Here is a 24266-nt window from a genome sequence, read left to right on the forward strand (position 1 = left end):
TTTTTAAGCTCCTACTAATCAAAGCCTCAGTATATAAATGGGGGCAATTGTACATGTTCCAAATTGTGCAAAACTACTGAGATGCCTTGCTTCATCACTCCTAGCTGAACTGCTAAGCGCGGCGATGGCTCCGGCAAGAAGAGGATCGGGTTACAGTGCTCTCCAGAGTGCGCTAGGATAAGTAATGTAGCTGCAGGGGAACTTTTCACCTGTAGCTATGAAACTTTACATTCATTTTAAACGAAAACCGAATAGTGCAGCAAACAAATATTCAGGGAAACTAATTTGCCTGAATATTTGAAAATACATTTTTGTCCGAAATTAAATTTTCTTACCTGCACGTCTAGTAAACAATGAGACTGGTAATGACAATAAAGTAAAATTCAAAGCCACAGCGCCCTCCTGTGGTAATAGTACGGTACTGCATCCTTTATAATGAAAGGCCAAGTATGTTTGTCCGACGCAGTCATGCGCAAAAAAGACTGCACGAGACAAACATGCCTGGCCTTAACCCCTTAACGACCAGCGCCGATGCACAGTAGGACAGTGCTGGTCATAAGCCCTGGGCCTCTCTCAGTCGCAATCTCGCTAAAAGTAGCGAGATTGTGCTATTTTTGCATGCCCCACGAGTGTGGAGTTTGAATAATGATTATTTAGTTACAAATAGCATATGTGCATATGCCCCTGAAACAGTGATAACTTTTGCTAAAAGCATATGTTATGGAAGTATATTGCTTCTATTTAAGCTGGGATTATTAATTTTCTATCCCTTTAATAGGCAGAGACAGGAAGCAAAAAAACTGTATTGCCCTGGGATAGTTCCTACCTTTTCTCATTTCCAGGGATCTCCTTTATTTGTTTTTTACAGTCTAAAAGGCTCCTTTATTTTTCTGTTCTTAGAACATTTTATCTCTTATTTTTTTACCATATGTCAAATCTTCATTTCAAGCATTTCAATTGTACTCTTGTACTCTTCATTAGTTAATCATTTTGATTAATGTTACAGTTTAATGTTTATTATTCCCACTGTGCCTTAAATGAGAAATAGAATTCATGGAACTGCAGAAAAATGTTGAATGTAAGTTAGACTATGAGGCCAATTTAACAAATGTCTTGCGGACCCGGATCAGGTCCGCAAGACGTCGCTGAATGCGGAGAGCAATACGCTCTCCGTATTCAGCATTGCAACGCCGCCCCCTGCAGACTCGCGGCCAATGGGCCGCCAGCAGGGAGGTGTCAATCAACCCGATCGTACTCGATCGGGTTGAATTCCGGCAATTCCTGTCTGCCTGCTCAGAGCAGGCGAACAGGGTTATGAAGCAGCGGTCTTTAGACCGCATAACTGCTGTTTCTGGCGAGTCTGAAGACTCGCCAGAAACACGGTCCTACAAGCTCCATACGGAGCTTGATAAATGGGACTCTATGTGAATGAAGATGATTTGCATTGTACTAAGCTGTATCAAATTGTAAACTAAAGTGTTTCTTTCAGTAACTATTGTATAATTTTTCAAATTCCTACATAAAATTTGTTCAAAAACGTTAGCAACCCTGGCAAGTCTGCATTAGAGCATTTTATTATTTCACTTTAAGTCCCTTTAAAATAACATATAATCACAGACCATCTGCTCTGTTAAATTATGTTACATAAGAATGCATGTGTGTTGAGATATGGCCAAAATTCACTAAAGTTTGTAGGGAACTTTTTACCTGCAGCTTCGAAACATTCACAGTCGTTTAACGAAAAAATTGTTTTTTTCTTTGAATAGTACAGGCAATGAATAAACAAGGAAATAAATTCCTCAAATATTCAGACATCTCTACTATCTATCTATATATCTATCTTTCAATCTATCTATCTATCTATCTATCAGGTATTGTTTGGTCACAACATATTTTGCTCAGGGAGTTTTTTTTAACGGCATTTCCAAAGTAAATGTTCAACAGGGCTTTTAAAAAACTTGCACACACACACTGATACACACACAGAGTTATAGTATACACATATACACGGTCACATGCAAACACACACATCTTTCTATTGCTGCTATATATATAAATAAAAACAAACACCAATTTCTTGAAACAATACTTCCCCACAATACTGATGGCTGAAAGCCAACAGAACTAAAGGCAATAGCTAGCTGAATAAAAGTAGATAGGTTCAGAGCTACCTCTAAGCTCCATGGGCAGTCTCTTATTATAACCCCCTAGAATGTAAGCTCCTTGGGCAAAATCTCCTATTATATACCTGTATAATACTTCTAAAATAACTGTAAGCTTCTTACAAATATAGCCACAAAAAATGTGCTGCCTCCCCTCCAATCTGCTGCCCTAGGCAAGTGTCTTGTTTGCCTAGGCCAAAATACGCCCCTGATCTATCTATCTATCTATCTATCTATATACAGGTCTACCTCGCTCATACAGCGGGTTAGGGACCGGAGCCCCGCTGTAAAGTGAAAACCGCCTTAAAGTGAAATAAGTCGGTTTTAGTTTTCTTTTCACTTGACAGTGTGTTTAAAGACTTGAAAACATGTTTGAACTAACATATATTAGGGGTGCATTAGTGCTATATTTAGTTTAACACTAGCACAGCACAGTATTCAATTAGTATTCAATAAATACTGTAACTGTAAAATAGTGACAATTACTGTAGTACATTGTGCCAGACTATAGCACTGAGACACAGATTGCACTGTAATGCTGTGAACTGCGCATAACAAAATGGTGTCAGTCACTTTTCTTGCAATCTCACAATCATTACAGCACTGTTTCAAAATCCTTGGAGGTTGAACATCAGCTCCACAAAGCGCTGTATTAGCGAAGCACTGTAAAGTGAGGTATACCTGTATCTCTCTCTCTTTATCCATCTATCTATCTATCTCTATCTTCTATCAATCTCTCAATCTCTCTCTCTCTCTCTCTCTCTCTCTCTCTGTCTGTCTATATCTATTTGTCTGTCTATCAATATATATATATTATTATTATACTTTATATATATATATATATATATATATATATATATATATATATATATATATATATATATATATATATATATATATATATATATATATATGTCTGTCTATCTATTTATCTGTCTATAACTATCTATCTACTGTGTCTATCTATCTATTGTATCTATCTATCATCTATATAATCTATTCTTCTGTGTATCTATCTCTATCTTCTATCAATCTCCCGCTATATCTAATCTCTCTCTCTCTCTCTCTCTCTCTCTCTCTCACTCTCTCACTCTCTCACTCTCTCACTCTCTCACTCTCTCACTCTCTCACTCTCTCACTCTCTCACTCTCTCACTCTCTCACTCTCTCACTCACTCACTCACTCACTCTCTCTCTCCTACTGCTCTTCCTGTAAACTGTTGCATCTTCTGCATATTACTTCACTTTTGTTTGTTCCTTTTTTGGGACTCTGTCACTTTAAGGTTTGGAGGCCTTAGTAACTGTATCTATAGGGGGTGTGGTCTGGGAGAACAAGGAAGTAGGAAGTGCTACATGCTGGGGAGCTGCTGTTGTGAAGATGAACAGACGGGAGATCAACAGGGGTGGCAGCTCCGATGGCGAAGGTGACAAGTCACATGAGGGGTTAATGTATACCTGGTGACAGGGGGCAACATGAAGGGTTGATATATAACTGTGAATATTGGGGGGCTGGTGTATACCTAGGAACAGGGGGCAGCATGAGGGGGATAATATACAACTGGCACAGGGTAAACATGAGGCGATAATATACAACTGGCACAGGGTAAACATGAGGGAATAATGTACAACTGGCACAGGGTAAACATGAGGAGATAATGTACAACTGGCACAGGGTAAACATGAGGCGATAATGTACAACTGGCACAGGGTAAACATGAGGAGATAATGTACAACTGGCACAGGGTAAACATGAGGAGATAATGTACAACTGGCACAGGGTAAACATGAGGGGATAATATACAACTGGGCACAGGGTAAACATGAGGGGGATAATATACAACTGGCACAGGGTAAACATGAGGCGATAATGTACAACTGGCACAGGGTAAACATGAGGAGATAATGTACAACTGGCACAGGGTAAACATGAGGGGATAATATACAACTGGGCACAGGGTAAACATGAGGAGATAATATACAACTGGCACAGGGTAAACATGAGGCGATAATGTACAACTGGCACAGGGTAAACATGAGGAGATAATGTACAACTGGCACAGGGTAAACATGAGGGGATAATATACAACTGGCACAGGGTAAACATGAGGAGATAATGTACAACTGGCACAGGGTAAACATGCGGAGATAATATACAACTGGCACAGGGTAAACATGCGGAGATAATATACAACTGGCACAGGGTAAACATGAGGAGATAATATACAACTGGCACAGGGTAAACATGAGGAGATAATGTACAACTGACACAGGGTAAACATGAGGAGATAATGTACAACTGGCACAGGGTAAACATGAGGGGATAATATACAACTGGGCACAGGGTAAACATGAGGAGATAATGTACAACTGGCACAGGGTAAACATGCGGAGATAATATACAACTGGCACAGGGTAAACATGCGGAGATAATGTACAACTGGCACAGGGTAAACATGAGGAGATAATATACAACTGGCACAGGGTAAACATGAGGGGATAATATACAACTGGCACAGGGTAAACATGAGGAGATAATATACAACTGGCACAGGGTAAACATGAGGAGATAATGTACAACTGGCACAGGGTAAACATGAGGGGATAATATACAACTGGCACAGGGTAAACATGAGGAGATCATGCACAACTGACACAGGGTAAACATGAGGGGATAATATACAACTGGCACAGGGTAAACATGAGGAGATAATGTACAACTGGCACAGGGTAAACATGAGGAGATCATGCACAACTGGCACAGGGTAAACATGAGGGGATAATGTACAACTGGCACAGAGTAAACATGAGGAGATCATGCACAACTGGCACAGGGTAAACATGAGGAGATAATGTACAACTGGCACAGAGTAAACATGAGGGGATAATGTACAACTGGCACAGAGTAAACATGAGGAGATCATGCACAACTGGCACAGGGTAAACATGAGGAGATAATGTACAACTGGCACAGGGTAAACATGAGGGGATAATATACAACTGGGCACAGGGTAAACATGAGGAGATAATGTACAACTGGCACAGGGTAAACATGAGGAGATAATGTACAACTGGCACAGGGTAAACATGAGGAGATAATGTACAACTGGCACAGGGTAAACATGAGGAGATCATGCACAACTGGCACAGGGTAAACATGAGGAGATAATGTACAACTGGCACAGGGTAAACACGAGGAGATAATGTACAACTGGCACAGGGTAAACATGAGGAGATAATGTACAACTGGCACAGGGTAAACATGAGGGGATAATGTACAACTGACACAGGGTAAACATGAGGGGATAATATACAACTGGCACAGGGTAAACATGAGGAGATAATGTACAACTGGCACAGGGTAAACATGAGGGGATAATATACAACTGACAGGGTAAACATGAGGGGATAATGTACAACTGGCACAGGGTAAACATGAGGGGATAATGTACAACTGGCACAGGGTTAACATGAGGGGATAATGTACAACTGGCACAGGGTTAACATGAGGGGATAATGTACAACTGGCACAGGGTAAACATGAGGGGATAATGTACAACTGGCACAGGGTAAACATGAGGGGATAATGTACAACTGGCACAGGGTAAACATGAGGGGATAATGTATACCTAGGAGCTGAGCACAGGAGGATCTGGGGGCTTTTAGATGATAACATGACACAGGTGGTAACATGGGTGTTTATATATGTGGGAACACCATTGGCATCAAGATGGAGCTAATACTTTACTGTAAACAAACCTACAACTGCACGTAATAAAAAGCAACATAAATAAATATTACTCTTTGCTCCTTAGTAAATTCACCTCTAGTTCTGTTTCACCATATTATCCTGATGATGTAAACAAGAGGTTATATGACATCATCTGTCACCATTCCTAATCACATTTGTTAAAGGGATATGAAACCCAATTTTTTTCTTTCATGATTCAGATAGAGCGTCCTACAGTTAGCCATTAATCAGCAAACTCTGCCCAGGTGCTGAACCAAAAATAAGCCGGCTCCTAAGCTAAACATTCCTGTTTGTTCTTCAAATAAAGATACCAAGAGAACGAAGAAAATTTGATAATAGCAGTAAATTAGAAAGTTGCTTAACATTGCTCCTCTATCTGAATCGTGAAAGAAAATATTTGGGTTTCATATCCCTTTAATGATGAACTCATTATCTTGTTTCACAGAACAAGATGAGGACGACAGGCCCACTGCACCCCAAACAGAGACTCAGGAGCGATCTCGCTGGAGGAATCTGTCTGCGTTCTGGTAAATGCATCAATAATACAGTGTCTGGCAGTGTCACACTCATATAGAAATTACTGTTCTGACTGCTGTTACACACAATTGCTTCCCTAAATGCTGGGTCAGTTTTTTACCTCTAATATCATAACTTCCTGTATCTCTAAAATATCCCTGGCCTGTCCTTTATCCCACATTTATCTGTTTGGTTGCCAGAGAAGATAAATAAATGCCATTAAGGGGTTAAAATAAGGAAATATATTATTTTTAACCCCCTGATGGCAACACAGTTCTTGTAACCCCTTGATAGCCCTTCTAGTATCCATCAAACATATTTTCTCTCTCCCTGTTTGTTTTTTTGGTTTCCTGTGTCACATTTTCATGAAACCTTTCAGTCTTCCACTCTCTGTCTGACTGTGTCTCAGCAAGTCACTCTGTCATTGTCTCTCCCACAGGTTACTGGGCTTGTGCAATAATTTTGCCTATGTTGTTATGCTGAGCGCTGCACATGATATTCTGCGGACACAGAATAATGAGACTTCCACGGTAAGGTTCTATAGACTCTGAGACACTCTGGTTCCATGTACAGCCAGGTTGCTTGTTCTTGTTTATTTATCTATTTATTATTAATATATTTATTTTGTTTTCTTAATTGTGGGGGCATGCTCCTGTTCACCAATAGAGTTGTGTACAGCAATGCATTTCCTGTTTCAAGGTCCATTTAAACAGCAGTGTTCTTCACGGAAACAGCTTTAACGAAACCCAGCATGCAGAAAATAATTTAGCGTATTAAAACAGAGCACTTTTATATGCATGTTAGACATTAATTGGCGTTTAACATTCCTTTAATTTTAAACTGTGGCAAGATTAGGCGAGGAAGACCGTGCATCGCTATATAGCGCCTCCCCTCTGTTTATTTCTATAACTGTGACAAGTTAGCTGAGGAGCAAATGTAGTACTAATTTCACATTATCTCACAGTGAGTTGTGTGTGTGTTTATAGTCAGTAGGCACTGCTGTGCTTATTATCACACAGTACATGACAGAGCTGTGTGTGTTTATAGTCAGTAGGCACTGCTGTGCTTATTATCACACAGTACATGACAGAGCTGTGTGTGTTTATAGTCAGTAGGCACTGCTGTGCTTATTATCACACAGTACATGACAGAGCTGTGTGTGTTTATAGTCAGTAGGCACTGCTGTGCTTATTATCACACAGTACATGACAGAGTTGTGTGTTTATAGTCAGTAGGCACTGCTGTGCTTATTATCACACAGTACATGACAGAGCTGTGTGTGTGTTTATAGTCAGTAGGCACTGCTGTGCTTATTATCACACAGTACATGACAGAGCTGTGTGTGTTTATAATCAGTAGGCACTGCTGTGCTTATTATCACACAGTACATGACAGAGCTGTGTGTGTGTTTATAGTCAGTAGGCACTGCTGTGCTTATTATCACACAGTACATGACAGAGCTGTGTGTTTATAGTCAGTAAGTACTGCTGTGCTTATTATCACACAGTACATGACAGAGCTGTGTGTGTTTATAGTCAGTAGGCACTGCTGTGCTTATTATCACACAGTACATGACAGAGCTGTGTGTGTTTATAGTCAGTAGGCACTGCTGTGCTTATTATCACACAGTACATGACAGAGCTGTGTGTGTTTATGGTCAGTAGGCACTGCTGTGCTTATTATCACACAGTACATGGCAGAGTTGTATGTGTTTATAGTCAGTAGGCACTGCTGTGCTTATTATCACACAGTACATGACAGAGCTCTGTGTGTTTATAGTCAGTAGGCACTGCTGTGCTTATTATCACACAGTACATGAGAGCTGTGTGTGTTTATAGTCAGTAGGCACTGCTGTGCTTATTATCACACAGTACATGACAGAGTTGTGTGTGTTTATAGTCAGTAGGCACTGCTGTGCTTATTATCACACAGTACATGACAGAGCTGTGTGTGTTTATAGTCAGTAGGCACTGCTGTGCTTATTATCACACAGTACATGACAGAGCTGTGTGTGTTTATAGTCAGTAGGCACTGCTGTGCTTATTATCACACAGTACATGACAGAGCTGTGTGTGTTTATAGTCAGTAGGCACTGCTGTGCTTATTATCACACAGTACATGACAGAGCTGTGTGTGTTTATAGTCAGTAGGCACTGCTGTGCTTATTATCACACAGTACATGACAGAGTTGTGTGTGTTTATAGTCAGTAGGCACTGCTGTGCTTATTATCACACAGTACATGACAGAGTTGTGTGTTTATAGTCAGTAGGCACTGCTGTGCTTATTATCACACAGTACATGACAGAGCTGTGTGTGTTTATAGTCAGTAGGCACTGCTGTGCTTATTATCACACAGTACATGACAGAGCTGTGTGTGTGTTTATAGTCAGTAGGCACTGCTGTGCTTATTATCACACAGTACATGACAGAGCTGTGTATGTTTATAGTCAGTAGGCACTGCTGTGCTTATTATCACACAGTACATGACAGAGTTGTGTGTGTTTATAGTCAGTAGGCACTGCTGTGCTTATTATCACACAGTACATGACAGAGCTGTGTGTGTTTATAGTCAGTAGGCACTGCTGTGCTTATTATCACACAGTACATGACAGAGCTGTGTGTGTTTATAGTCAGTAGGCACTGCTGTGCTTATTATCACACAGTACATGACAGAGCTGTGTGTGTTTATAGTCAGTAGGCACTGCTGTGCTTATTATCACACAGTACATGACAGTTGTGTGTGTTTATAGTCAGTAGGCACTGCTGTGCTTATTATCACACAGTACATGACAGTTGTGTGTGTTTATAGTCAGTAGGCACTGCTGTGCTTATTATCACACAGTGAGTTGTGTGTGTTTATAATCAGTAGGCACTGCTGTGCTTATTATCACACAGTACATGACAGAGCTGTGTGTGTTTATAGTCAGTAGGCACTGCTGTGCTTATTATCACACAGTACATGACAGAGCTGTGTGTGTTTATAGTCAGTAGGCACTGCTGTGCTTATTATCACACAGTACATGACAGAGCTGTGTGTGTTTATAGTCAGTAGGCACTGCTGTGCTTATTATCACACAGTACATGACAGAGTTGTGTGTGTTTATAGTCAGTATCACTGCTGTGCTTATTATCACACAGTACATGACAGAGCTGTGTGTGTTTATAGTCAGTAGGCACTGCTGTGCTTATTATCACACAGTACATGACAGAGTTGTGTGTGTTTATGGTCAGTAGGCACTGCTGTGCTTATTATCACACAGTACATGACAGAGCTGTGTGTGTGTTTATAGTCAGTAGGCACTGCTGTGCTTATTATCACACAGTACATGACAGAGCTGTGTGTGTTTATAGTCAGTAGGCACTGCTGTGCTTATTATCACACAGTACATGACAGAGCTGTGTGTGTTTATAGTCAGTAGGCACTGCTGTGCTTATTATCACACAGTACATGACAGAGCTGTGTGTGTTTATAGTCAGTAGGCACTGCTGTGCTTATTATCACACAGTACATGACAGAGCTGTGTGTGTTTATAGTCAGTAGGCACTGCTGTGCTTATTATCACACAGTACATTACAGAGCTGTGTGTGTTTATAGTCAGTAGGCACTGCTGTGCTTATTATCACACAGTACATGACAGAGCTGTGTGTGTTTATAGTCAGTAGGCACTGCTGTGCTTATTATCACACAGTACATGACAGAGTTGTGTGTGTTTATAGTCAGTAGGCACTGCTGTGCTTATTATCACACAGTACATGACAGAGCTGTGTTTGTTTATAGTCAGTAGGCACTGCTGTGCTTATTATCACACAGTACATGACAGAGCTGTGTGTTTTTATAGTCAGTAGGCACTGCTGTGCTTATTATCACACAGTACATGACAGTTGTGTGTGTTTATAGTCAGTAGGCACTGCTGTGCTTATTATCACACAGTACATGACAGAGCTGTGTGTGTTTATAGTCAGTAGGCACTGCTGTGCTTATTATCACACAGTACATGACAGAGCTGTGTGTGTTTATAGTCAGTAGGCACTGCTGTGCTTATTATCACACAGTACATGACAGAGTTGTGTGTTTATAGTCAGTAGGCACTGCTGTGCTTATTATCACACAGTACATGACAGAGCTGTGTGTTTATAGTCAGTAAGCACTGCTGTGCTTATTATCACACAGTACATGACAGAGCTGTGTGTGTTTATAGTCAGTAGGCACTGCTGTGCTTATTATCACACAGTACATGACAGAGCTGTGTGTGTTTATAGTCAGTAGGCACTGCTGTGCTTATTATCACACAGTACATGACAGAGCTGTGTGTGTTTATAGTCAGTAAGGCACTGCTGTGCTTATTATCACACAGTACATGACAGAGCTGTGTGTGTTTATAGTCAGTAGGCACTGCTGTGCTTATTATCACACAGTACATGACAGAGCTGTGTGTGTTTATAGTCAGTAGGCACTGCTGTGCTTATTATCACACAGTACATGACAGAGCTGTGTGTGTTTATAGTCAGTAGGCACTGCTGTGCTTATTATCACACAGTACATGACAGAGCTGTGTGTGTTTTATAGTCAGTAGGCACTGCTGTGCTTATTATCACACAGTACATGACAGAGCTGTGTGTGTTTATAGTCAGTAGGCACTGCTGTGCTTATTATCACACAGTACATGACAGAGCTGTGTGTGTTTATAGTCAGTAGGCACTGCTGTGCTTATTATCACACAGTACATGACAGAGCTGTGTGTGTTTATAGTCAGTAGGAACTGCTGTGCTTATTATCACACAGTACATGACAGAGCTGTGTGTGTTTATAGTCTGTACGGCACCTGCTGTGCTTATTATCACACAGTACATGACAGAGCTGTGTGTGTTTATAGTCAGTAGGCCACTGCTGTGCTTCATTATCACACAGTACATGAAGAGTATGTGTGTATTGGTTTATAGTCAGTAGGCACTGCTGTGCTTATTATCACACAGTACATGACAGAGCTGTGTGTGTGTTTATAGTCAGTAGGCACCCTGCTGTGCTTATTATCTACACAGTACATGACAGAGCTGTGTGAGTTTATAGTCAGTAAGGCACTGCTGTGCTTATTATCACAACAGTACATGACAGAGTGCTGTGTGTTTATAGTCAGTAAGGCACTGCTGTTGCTTATTATCACACAGGTACATGACAGAAGCTGTGTGTGTTTATAGATCAGTAAGGCACTGCTGTGAGCTTCAATTATTCACACAGTACATGACGAGCTTGAGTGTGTATATAGTCAGTAGGCATAGCTGAGCTAATATCAACAGTACATTCAGCCTTTGTGTGTGTTTATAGTTCAGAGTAGCACTGCGTGCTTATTATCACACAGTACATGACAGAGCTGTGTGTGTTTATAGTCAGTAGGCACTGCTGTGCTTATTATCACACAGTACATGACAGAGTTGTGTGTTTATGGTCAGTAGGCACTGCTGTGCTTATTATCACACAGTACATGACAGATCTGTGTATGTTTATAGTCAGTAGGTACTGCTGTGCTTATTATCACACAGTACATGACAGAGCTGTGTGTGTTTATAGTCAGTAGGCACTGCTGTGCTTATTATCACACAGTACATGACAGAGCTGTGTGTTTATAGTCAGTAGGCACTGCTGTGCTTATTATCACACAGTACATGACAGAGCTGTGTGTGTTTATAGTCAGTAGGCACTGCTGTGCTTATTATCACACAGTACATGACAGAGCTGTGTGTGTTTATAATCAGTAGGCACTGCTGTGCTTATTATCACACAGTACATGACAGAGCTGTGTGTGTGTTTATAGTCAGTAGGCACTGCTGTGCTTATTATCACACAGTACATGACAGAGCTGTGTGTGTTTATAGTCATTAGGCACTGCTGTGCTTATTATCACACAGTACATGACAGAGCTGTGTGTGTTTATGGTCAGTAGGCACTGCTGTGCTTATTATCACACAGTACATGACAGAGCTGTGTGTGTGTTTATAGTCAGTAGGCACTGCTGTGCTTATTATCACACAGTACATGACAGAGCTGTGTGTGTTTATAGTCAGTAGGCACTGCTGTGCTTATTATCACACAGTACATGACAGAGCTGTGTGTGTTTATAGTCAGTAGGCACTGCTGTGCTTATTATCACACAGTACATGACAGAGCTGTGTGTGTGTTTATAGTCAGTAGGCACTGCTGTGCTTATTATCACACAGTACATGACAGAGCTGTGTGTGTTTATAATCAGTAGGCACTGCTGTGCTTATTATCACACAGTACATTACAGAGCTGTGTGTGTTTATAGTCAGTAGGCACTGCTGTGCTTATTATCACACAGTACATGACAGAGCTGTGTGTGTGTTTATAGTCAGTAGGCACTGCTGTGCTTATTATCACACAGTACATGACAGAGTTGTGTGTGTTTATAGTCAGTAGGCACTGCTGTGCTTATTATCACACAGTACATGACAGAGCTGTGTGTGTTTATAGTCAGTAGGCACTGCTGTGCTTATTATCACACAGTACATGACAGAGCTGTGTGTGTTTATAGTCAGTAGGCACTGCTGTGCTTATTATCACACAGTACATGACAGAGCTGTGTGTGTTTATAGTCAGTAGGCACTGCTGTGCTTATTATCACACAGTACATGACAGAGTTGTGTGTGTTTATAGTCAGTAGGCACTGCTGTGCTTATTATCACACAGTACATGACAGAGCTGTGTGTGTTTATAGTCAGTAGGCACTGCTGTGCTTATTATCACACAGTACATGACAGAGCTGTGTGTGTTTATAGTCAGTAGGCACTGCTGTGCTTATTATCACACAGTACATGACAGAGCTGTGTGTGTTTATAGTCAGTAGGCACTGCTGTGCTTATTATCACACAGTAACATGACAGAGCTGTGTGTGTGTTTATAGTCAGTAAGGCACTGCTGTGCTTATTATCACACAGTACATGACAGAGCTGTGTGTGTTTATAGTCAGTAGGCACTGCTGTGCTTATTATCACACAGTACATGACAGAGTTGTGTGTGTTTATAGTCAGTAAGGCACTGCTGTGCTTATTATCACACAGTACATGAAAGATGTGTGTGTTTATAGTCAGTAGGCACTGCTGTGCTTATTATCACACAGTACATGACAGAGCTGTGTGGTTTATAGTCAGTAAGGCACTGCTGTGCTTATTATCACACATGACCAGCTTTCATACCCTGCTTCACACCGTACATGACTGGGCTGTTGTTTATAGTCAGTAGGGCACTGCTGTGCTATTATCACACAGTACATGACAGAGTCTGTGTGTGTGTTTATAGTCAGTAGGCACTGCTGTGCTTATTATCACCATGTACATTGAGAGTGTGTGTTTATAGTCTGTAGGCATGCGTGCTTATTATCACACAGTCAGACAGGATGGTGTGTTTATAGTCAGTAGGCACTGCTGTGCTTATTATCACACAGTACATGACAGAGCTGTGTGTGTTTATAGTCAGTAGGCACTGCTGTGCTTATTATCACACAGTACATGACAGAGCTGTGTGTGTTTATAGTCAGTAGGCACTGCTGTGCTTATTATCACACAGTACATGACAGAGCTGTGTGTGTTTATAGTCAGTAGGCACTGCTGTGCTTATTATCACACAGTACATGACAGAGGGGTGTGGTGTTTATAGTCAGTAAGGCACTGCTGTGCTTATTATCACACAGTACATGACAGAGCTGTGTGTGTTTATAGTCAGTAGGCACTGCTGTGCTTATTATCACACAGTACATGACAGAGCTGTGTGTGTTTATAGTCAGTAGGCACTGCTGTGCTTATTATCACACAGTACATGACAGAGCTGTGTGTGTTTATAGTCAGTAGGCACTGCTGTGCTTATTATCACACAGTACATGACAGAGCTGTGTGTGTTTATAGTCAGTAGGCACTGCTGTGCTTATTATCACACAGTACATGACAGAGCTGTGTGTGTTGTATAGTCAGTAGGCACTGCTGTGCTTATTATCACACAGTACATGACAGAGCTGTGTGTGTTTATAGTCAGTAGGCACTGCTGTGCTTATTATCACACAGTACATGACAGAGCTGTGTGTGTTTATAGTCAGTAGGCACTGCTGTGCTTATATCACACAGTACATGACAGAGCTGTGTGTGTTTATAGTCAGTAGGCACTGCTGTGCTTATTATCACACAGTACATGACAGAGCTGTGTGTGGTTTATAGTCAGTAGGCACTGCTTTGTGCTTATTATCACACAGTACATGACAGAGCTGTGTGTGTTTATAGTCAGTAGGCACTGCTGTGCTTATTATCACACAGTACATGACAGAGCTGTGTGTGTTTATAGTCAGTAGGCACTGCTGTGCTTATTATCACACAGTACATGACAGAGCTTGTGTGGTTTATAGTCAGTAGGCACTGCTGTGCTTATTATCACACAGTACATGACAGAGCTGTGTGTGTTTATAGTCAGTAGGCACTGCTGTGCTTATTATCACACAGTACATGACAGAGCTGTGTGTGTTTATAGTCAGTAGGCACTGCTGTGCTTATTATCACACAGTACATGACAGAGCTGTGTGTTTTTATAGTCAGTAGGCACTGCTGTGCTTATTATCACACAGTACATGACAGAGCTGTGTGTGTTTATAGTCAGTAGGCACTGCTGTGCTTATTATCACACAGTACATGACAGAGCTGTGTGTGTTTATAGTCAGTAGGCACTGCTGTGCTTATTATCACACAGTACATGACAGAGCTGTGTGTGTTTATAGTCAGTAGGCACTGCTGTGTCTTATTATCACACAGTACATGACAGAGCTGTGTGTGTTTATAGTCAAGTAGGCACTGCTGTGCTTATTATCTCACAGTACATGACAAGTCTGTGTGGTTTATAGTCAGTAGGCTCTGCTGTGCTTATTATCACACAGTACATGACAGAGCTGTGTGTGTTTATAGTCAGTAGGCACTGCTGTGCTTATTATCACACAGTACATGACAGAGCTGTGTGTGTTTATAGTCAGTAGGCACTGCTGTGCTTTTATCACACAGTAAATGACAGAGCTGTGTGTGTGTTTATAGTCAGTAGGCACTGCTGTGCTTATTATCACACAGTACATGACAGAGCTGTGTGTGTTTATGGTCAGTAGGCACTGCTGTGCTTATTATCACACAGTACATGACAGAGCTGTGTGTGTGTTTATAGTCAGTAGGCACTGCTGTGCTTATTATCACACAGTACATGACAGAGCTGTGTGTGTTTATAGTCAGTAGGCACTGCTGTGCTTATTATCACACAGTACATGAGAGCTGTGTGTGTTTATAGTCAGTAGGCACTGCTGTGCTTATTATCACACAGTACATGACAGAGCTGTGTGTGTTTATAGTCAGTAGGCACTGCTGTGCTTATTATCACACAGTACATGACAGAGCTGTGTGTGTTTATAGTCAGTAGGCACTGCTGTGCTTATTATCACACAGTACATGACAGAGCTGTGTGTGTTTATAGTCAGTAGGCACTGCTGTGCTTATTATCACACAGTACATGACAGAGCTGTGTGTGTTTATAGTCAGTAGGCACTGCTGTGCTTATTATCACACAGTACATGACAGAGCTGTGTGTGTTTATAGTCAGTAGGCACTGCTGTGCTTATTATCACACAGTACATGACAGAGCTGTGTGTGTTTATAGTCAGTAGGCACTGCTGTGCTTATTATCACACAGTACATGACAGAGTTGTATGTTTATAGTCAGTAGGCACTGCTGTGCTTATTATCACACAGTACATGACAAAGCTGTGTGTGTTTATAGTCAGTAGGCACTGCTGTGCTTATTATCACACAGTACATGACAAAGCTGTGTGTGTTTATAGTCAGTAGGCACTGCTGTGCTTATTATCACACAGTACATGACAGAGTTGTATGTGTTTATAGTCAGTAGGTACTGCTGTGCTTATTATCACACAGTACATGACAGAGCTGTGTGTGTTTATAATCAGTAGGCACTGCTGTGCTTATTATCTCACAGACAGTGACAGATTGTTGTGTGTTTATAGTCAGTAGGCACTGCTGTGCTTATTATCACACAGTACAATGACAGAGCTGTGTGTGTTTATAGGTCAGTAAGGCACTGCTGTGCTTATTATCACACAGTACATGACAGAGTTGTGTGTGTTTATAGTCAGTAAGGCACTGCTGTGCTTATTAATCACACAGTACATGACAGAGTTGTGTGTTTATAGTCAGTAGGCACTGCTGTGCTTATTATCAACACAGTACATGACAGAGCTGTGTGTTTATAGTCAGTAGGCACTGCTGTGCTTATTATCACACAGTACATGACAGATCTGTGTGTGTTTATAGTCAGTAGGCACTGCTGTGCTTATTATCACACAGTACATGACAGATCTGTGTGTGTTTATAGTCAGTAGGCACTGCTGTGCTTATTATCACACAGTACATGACAGAGCTGTGTGTGTTTATAGTCAGGTAGGCACTGCTGTGCTTATTATCACACAGTGAGTTGTGTGTGTTTATAGTCAGTAGGCACTGCTGTGCTTATTATCACACAGTACATGACAGAGCTGTGTGTGTTTATAGTCAGTAGGCACTGCTGTGCTTATTATCACACAGTACATGACAGAGCTGTGTGTGTTTATAGTCAGTAGGCACTGCTGTGCTTATTATCACACAGTACATGACAGAGCTGTGTGTGTTTATAGTCAGTAGGCACTGCTGTGCTTATTATCACACAGTACATGACAGAGCTTGTGTGTGTTTATAGGTCAGTAGGCACTGCTGTGCTTATTATCACACAGTACATGACAGAGCTGTGTGTGTTTATAGTCAGTAGGCACTGCTGTGCTTATTATCACACAGTACATGACAGAGCTGTGTGTGTTTATAGTCAGTAGGGCACTGCTGTGCTTATTATCACACAGTACATGACAGAGCTGTGTGTGTTTATAGTCAGTAGGCACTGCTGTGCTTATTATCACACAGTACATGACAGAGCTGTGTGTGTGTTTATATGTCAGTAGGCACTGCTGTGCTTATTATCACACAGTACATGACAGAGCTGTGTGTGTTTATAGTCAGTAGGCACTGCTGTGCTTATTATCACACAGTACATGACAGAGCTGTGTGTGTTTTATAGGTCAGTAGGCACTGCTGTGCTTATTATCACACAGTACATGCAGAGCTGTGTGTGTTTATAGTCAGTAGGCACTGCTGTGCTTATTATCACACCGTACATGACAAGCACTGCTGTGCTTATTATCACACAGTACATGACAGAGTTGTGTGTGTTTATAGTCAGTAGGCACTGCTGTGCTTATTATCTCACAGTACATGACAGAGCTGTGTGTGTTTATAGTCAGTAGGCACTGCTGTGCTTATTATCACACAGTACATGACAGAGTTGTGTGTGTTTATAGTCAGTAAGGCACTGCCTGTGCTTATTATCACACAGTACATGACAGAGCCTGTGTGTGTTTATAGTCCAGTAGGCACTGCTGTGCTTATTATCACACAGTACAGTGACAGAGCTGTGTGTGTTTATAGTCGAGTAGGCCACTGCTGCTGCTTATTATATATCCACACAGTACATGGACAGAGCCTGTGTGCTGTTTAATGGTCAGAGTATGGCACTGCTAGAGACCTTATATATCACACAGTACATGACAGAGCTGTGTGTGTGTATATAGTCAGTAGGCATTGCTGTGCCTATATTATCATACACTTCTACTATGACAGGCTCTTGGGTGTGTTTATAAGTCAGTAGGCAACTGTGTGCTTATTTTCAAAGTTACATGACAAAGCGTGTGTTGTTGTTTATAGTCAGTCGGACACTGTTTGTCTCGTATTATCACACAGTACATGACGGCCTGTGTGTTTATAGTCTTAGTAGGCACTGCTGTGCTTATTAATCACAATAGTTGTTGTTGTGTGTGTTTATAGTAGTGGCAGTGTGTGTTATGTATAACAAGTAACATGACAGAGTGTGTGTGTTTTTAGTCAGTAGGGAATGCTGGGCTTATTATACACAGTACATGACAGAGCTGTGTGTGTTTATAGTCAGTAGGCCACTGCTGTGCTTATTATCACACAGTACATGACCAGAGCTGTGTGTTTATAGTCAGTAGGCACTGCTGTGCTTATTATCACACAGTACATGACAGAGCTGTGTGTGTTTATAGTCAGTAGGCCCTGCTGTGCTTAATATCACACAGTACATGACAGAGCTGTGTGTGTTTATAGTCAGTAGGCACTGCTGTGCTTATTATCACACAGTACATGACAGAGCTGTGTGTGTTTATAGTCAGTAGGCACTGCTGTGATTATTATCACACAGTACATGACAGAGCTGTGTGTGTTTTATAGTCAGTAGCACTGCTGTGCCTTATTATCACACAGTACATGACAGAGCTGTGTGTGTTTATAGTCAGTAGGCACTGCTGTGCTTATTATCACACAGTACATGACAGAGCTGTGTGTGTTTATAGTCAGTAGGCACTGCTGTGCTTATTATCACACAGTACATGACAGAGCTGTGTGTTTATAGTCAGTAAGCACTGCTGTGCTTATTATCTCACAGTACATGACAGAGCTGTGTGTGTTTATGGTCAGTAGGCACTGCTGTGCTTATTATCACACAGTACATGACAGAGCTGTGTGTGTTTATAGTCAGTAGGCACTGCTGTGCTTATTATCACACAGTACATGACAGAGTTGTGTGTTTATAGTCAGTAGGCACTGCTGTGCTTATTATCACACAGTACATGACAGAGCTGTGTGTGTTTATAGTCAGTATCACTACTGTGCTTATTATCACACAGTACATGACAGAGTTGTGTGTGTTTATAGTCAGTAGGCACTGCTGTGCTTATTATCACACAGTACATGACAGAGCTGTGTGTGTTTATAGTCAGTAGGCACTGCTGTGCTTATTATCACACAGTACATGACAGAGCTGTGTGTTTTTATAGTCAGTAGGCACTGCTGTGCTTATTATCACACAGTACATGACAGAGCTGTGTGTTTATGGTCAGTAGGCACTGCTGTGCTTATTATCTCACAGTACATGACAGAGTTGTGTGTGTTTATAGTCAGTAGGCACTGCTGTGCTTATTATCACACAGTACATGAGAGTTGTGTGTGTTTATAGTCAGTAGGCACTGCTGTGCTTATTATCACACAGTACATGACAGTTGTGTGTGTTTATAGTCAGTAGGCACTGCTGTGCTTATTATCACACAGTACATGACAGAGCTGTGTGTGTGTTTATAGTCAGTAGGCACTGCTGTGCTTATTATCACACAGTACATGACAGAGCTGTGTGTGTTTATAGTCAGTAGGCACTGCTGTGCTTATTATCACACAGTACATGACAGAGTTGTGTGTGTTTATAGTCAGTAGGCACTGCTGTGCTTATTATCACACGAGTACATGGACAGAGCTGTGTGTTTATAGTCAGTAGGTACTGCTGTGCTTATTATCACACAGTACATGACAGAGCTGTGTGTGTTTATAGTCAGTAGGCACTGCTGTGCTTATTATCACACAGTACATGACAGAGCTGTGTGTGTTTATAGTCAGTAGGCACTGCTGTGCTTATTATCACACAGTACATGACAGAGTTGTGTGTGTGTTTATAGTCAGTAGGCACTGCTGTGCTTATTATCACACAGTACATGACAGAGCTGTGTGTTTATAGTCAGTAAGCACTGCTGTGCTTATTATCTCACAGTACATGACAGAGCTGTGTGTGTTTATAATCAGTAGGCACTGCTGTGCTTATTATCACACAGTACATGACAGAGCTGTGTGGTGTGTTATAGTCAGTAGGTCACTGCCTGTGCTTATTATCACACGAGTACATGACAGAGCTGTGTGGTGTTTATAGTCAGTAGGCACTGCTGTGCTTATTATCACACAGTATATGACAGAGCTGTGTGTGTTTATAGTCAGTAGGCAGTGCTGGGTTATTATCACACAGTACATGACAGAGCTGTGTGGTGTTTATAGTCCGTAGGCACTGTTGTGCTTATTATCACACAGTACATGACAGTAGCTGTGTGTGTGTTTATAGTCAGTAGGCACTGCTGTGCTTATTATCTCACAGTACATGACAGAGCTGTGTGTGTTTATAGTCAGTAGGCACTGCTGTGCTTATTATCACACAGTACATGACAGAGCTGTGTGTGTTTATGGTCAGTAGGCACTGCTGTGCTTATTATCTCACAGTACATGACAGAGTTGTGTGTGTTTATAGTCAGTAGGCACTGCTGTGCTTATTATCACCCAGTACATGACAGAGCTGTGTGTTTTATAGTCGTAGGGCACTGCTGTGCATATTATCTCACTCAGTACATGACAGAGGCTGTGTGTGTTAATAGTCAGTAGCACTGCTGTGCTTATTATCACATCAGTACATGACAGAGCTGTGTGTGTTTATAGTCAGTAGGCACTGCCTGTGCTTATTATCACACAGTACATGACAGATCTGTGTATGTTTATAGTCAGTAGGTACTGCTGTGCTTATTATCACACAGTACATGACAGAGCTGTGTGTGTTTATAGTCAGTAGGCACTGCTGTGCTTATTATCACACAGTACATGACAGATCTGTGTATGTTTATAGTCAGTAGGTACTGCTGTGCTTATTATCACACAGTACATGACAGAGCTGTGTGTGTTTATAAGTCAGTAGGCACTGGCTGTGCTTATTATCACACAGTACATGACAGAGCTGTGTGTGTTTATAGTCAGTAGGCACTGCTTGTGCTTATTATCCCACAAGTACATGACAGAGCTGTGTGTGTTTATAGTCAGTAGGCACAGCTGAGCTTATTATCACACAGTACATGACAGAGCTGTGTGTGTTTATGGTCAGTAGGCACTGCTGTGCTTATTATCACACAGTACATGACAGAGCTGTGTTGTGTGTTTATAGTCAGTAGGCACTGCTGTGCTTATTATCACACACGTACATGACAGTTGTGTGTGTTTATGTCAGGTAGGGCACTGCCTGTGCTTATTATCACACAGTACATGAGAGTTGTGTGTGTCTTCTATAGTCAGTAGGCACTGCTGTGGCTTATTATCACACAGTACATGACAGAGCTGTGTGTGTTTATAGTCATTAGGCACTCGCTGTGCTTATTATCACACAGTACATGACACGAGCTGAGTGTGTGTTTACTAGTCAGTAGGCCCACTGCTGTGCTTATTATCCACACCGTACATGACCGAGCTGTGTGTGTTTATAGTCAGTAGGACACTGCTGTGCTTATTATCACCAGTACAATGACAGAGCTGTGTGTGTTTATAGTCAGTAGGCCACTGCTGTGCTTATTATCACACAGTACATCGAGAGTTGTGTGTGTTTTATAGTCAGTAGGCACTGCTGTGCTATTATATCACACAGTACATGACCAGAGCTGTGTGTGTTTATGGTCAGTAGGCACTTGCTGTGCCTTATTATCACCCACAGTACACTGACAGAGCTGTGTGTGATTACTAGTCAGTAGGCAGCTGCTGTGCTTATTATCACACAGTACATGACAGAGCTGTGTGTGTTTATAGTCAGTAGGCACTGCTGTGCTTATTATCACACAGTACATGAGAGTTGTGTGTGTTTATAGTCAGTAAGCACTGCTGTGCTTATTATCACACAGTACATGACAGAGCTGTGTGTGTTTATAGTCAGTAGGCACTGCTGTGCTTATTATCACACAGTACATGACAGAGCTGTGTGTGTTTATAGTCAGTAGGCACTGCTGTGCTTATTATCACACAGTACATGACAGAGCTGTGTGTGTTTATAGTCAGTAGGCACTGCTGTGCTTATTATCACACAGTACATGACAGAGTTGTGTGTTTATGGTCAGTAGGCACTGCTGTGCTTATTATCACACAGTACATGACAGAGCTGTGTGTGTTTATAGTCAGTAGGCACTGCTGTGCTTATTATCACACAGTACATGACAGAGCTGTGTGTGTTTATAGTCAGTAGGCACTGCTGTGCTTATTATCACACAGTACATGACAGAGCTGTGTGTGTTTATAGTCAGTAGGCACTGCTGTGCTTATTATCACACAGTACATGACAGAGCTGTGTGTGTTTATAGTCAGTAGGCACTGCTGTGCTTATTATCTCACAGTACATGACAGAGTTGTGTGTTTATAGTCAGTAGGCACTACTGTGCTTATTATCACACAGTACATGACAGAGCTGTGTATGTTTATAGTCAGTAGGCACTGCTGTGCTTATTATCACACAGTACATGACAGAGTTGTGTGTGTTTATAGTCAGTAGGCACTGCTGTGCTTATTATCACACAGTACATGAGAGTTGTGTGTGTTTATAGTCAGTAGGCACTGCTGTGCTTATTATCACACAGTACATGACAGTTGTGTGTGTTTATAGTCAGTAGGCACTGCTGTGCTTATTATCACACAGTGAGTTGTGTGTGTTTATAATCAGTAGGCACTGCTGTGCTTATTATCACACAGTACATGACAGAGCTGTGTGTGTTTATAGTCAGTAGGCACTGCTGTGCTTATTATCACACAGTACATGACAGAGCTGTGTGTGTTTATAGTCAGTAGGCACTGCTGTGCTTATTATCACACAGTACATGACAGAGCTGTGTGTGTTTATAGTCAGTAGGCACTGCTGTGCTTATTATCACACAGTACATGACAGAGTTGTGTGTGTTTATAGTCAGTAGGCACTGCTGTGCTTATTATCACACAGTACATGACAGAGCTGTGTGTGTTTATAGTCAGTAGGCACTGCTGTGCTTATTATCACACAGTACATGACAGAGCTGTGTGTGTTTATAGTCAGTAGGCACTGCTGTGCTTATTATCACACAGTACATGACAGAGTTGTGTGTGTTTATAGTCAGTAGGCACTGCTGTGCTTATTATCACACAGTACATTACAGAGTTGTGTGTTTATAGTCAGTAGGCACTGCTGTGCTTATTATCACACAGTACATGACAGAGCTGTGTGTGTTTATAGTCAGTAGGCACTGCTGTGCTTATTATCACACAGTACATGGCAGAGTTGTATGTGTTTATAGTCAGTAGGCACTGCTGTGCTTATTATCACACAGTACATGACAGAGCTCTGTGTGTTTATAGTCAGTAGGCACTGCTGTGCTTATTATCACACAGTACATGACAGAGTTGTGTGTGTTTATGGTCAGTAGGCACTGCTGTGCTTATTATCACACAGTGAGTTGTGTGTGTTTATAGTCAGTAGGCACTGCTGTGCTTATTATCACACAGTACATGACAGAGCTGTGTGTGTTTATGGTCAGTAGGCACTGCTGTGCTTATTATCACACAGTACATGACAGAGTTGTGTGTGTTTATAGTCAGTAGGCACTGCTGTGCTTATTATCACACAGTACATGACAGAGTTGTGTGTTTATAGTCAGTAGGCACTGCTGTGCTTATTATCACACCGTACATGACAGAGCTGTGTGTTTATAGTCAGTAGGCACTGCTGTGCTTATTATCACACAGTACATGACAGAGCTGTGTGTGTTTATAGTCAGTAGGCACTGCTGTGCTTATTATCACACAGTACATGACAGATCTGTGTGTGTTTATAGTCAGTAGGCACTGCTGTGCTTATTATCACACAGTACATGACAGAGCTGTGTGTGTTTATAGTCAGTAGGCACTGCTGTGCTTATTATCACACAGTACATGACAGAGCTGTGTGTGTTTATAGTCAGTAGGCACTGCTGTGCTTATTATCACACAGTACATGACAGAGCTGTGTGTGTTTATAGTCAGTAGGCACTGCTGTGCTTATTATCAAACAG

At 41.5% G+C, this 24266-nt stretch overlaps 1 protein-coding gene across 1 annotated transcript in view; it reads left to right on the forward strand.

Annotated features, from left to right (window-relative positions):
* The first annotated feature begins 3506 nt into the window (after positions 1-3506).
* Positions 3507-24266, forward strand: part of CLN3 (CLN3 lysosomal/endosomal transmembrane protein, battenin) — a 66043-nt gene continuing 45283 nt past the window's right edge. Inside the window, exons 1-3 of the mRNA XM_053694776.1 lie at positions 3507-3585; positions 6355-6436; positions 6865-6955. Of these exons, the coding sequence (XP_053550751.1) occupies positions 3540-3585; positions 6355-6436; positions 6865-6955 (219 nt within the window). The 5' untranslated portion in view covers positions 3507-3539. The remainder of the gene's footprint in view (positions 3586-6354; positions 6437-6864; positions 6956-24266) is intronic.

The sequence above is a fragment of the Bombina bombina genome, chromosome 11 (assembly GCF_027579735.1).
Source record: "Bombina bombina isolate aBomBom1 chromosome 11, aBomBom1.pri, whole genome shotgun sequence".
In the NCBI taxonomy this organism is placed as follows: domain Eukaryota; kingdom Metazoa; phylum Chordata; class Amphibia; order Anura; family Bombinatoridae; genus Bombina; species Bombina bombina.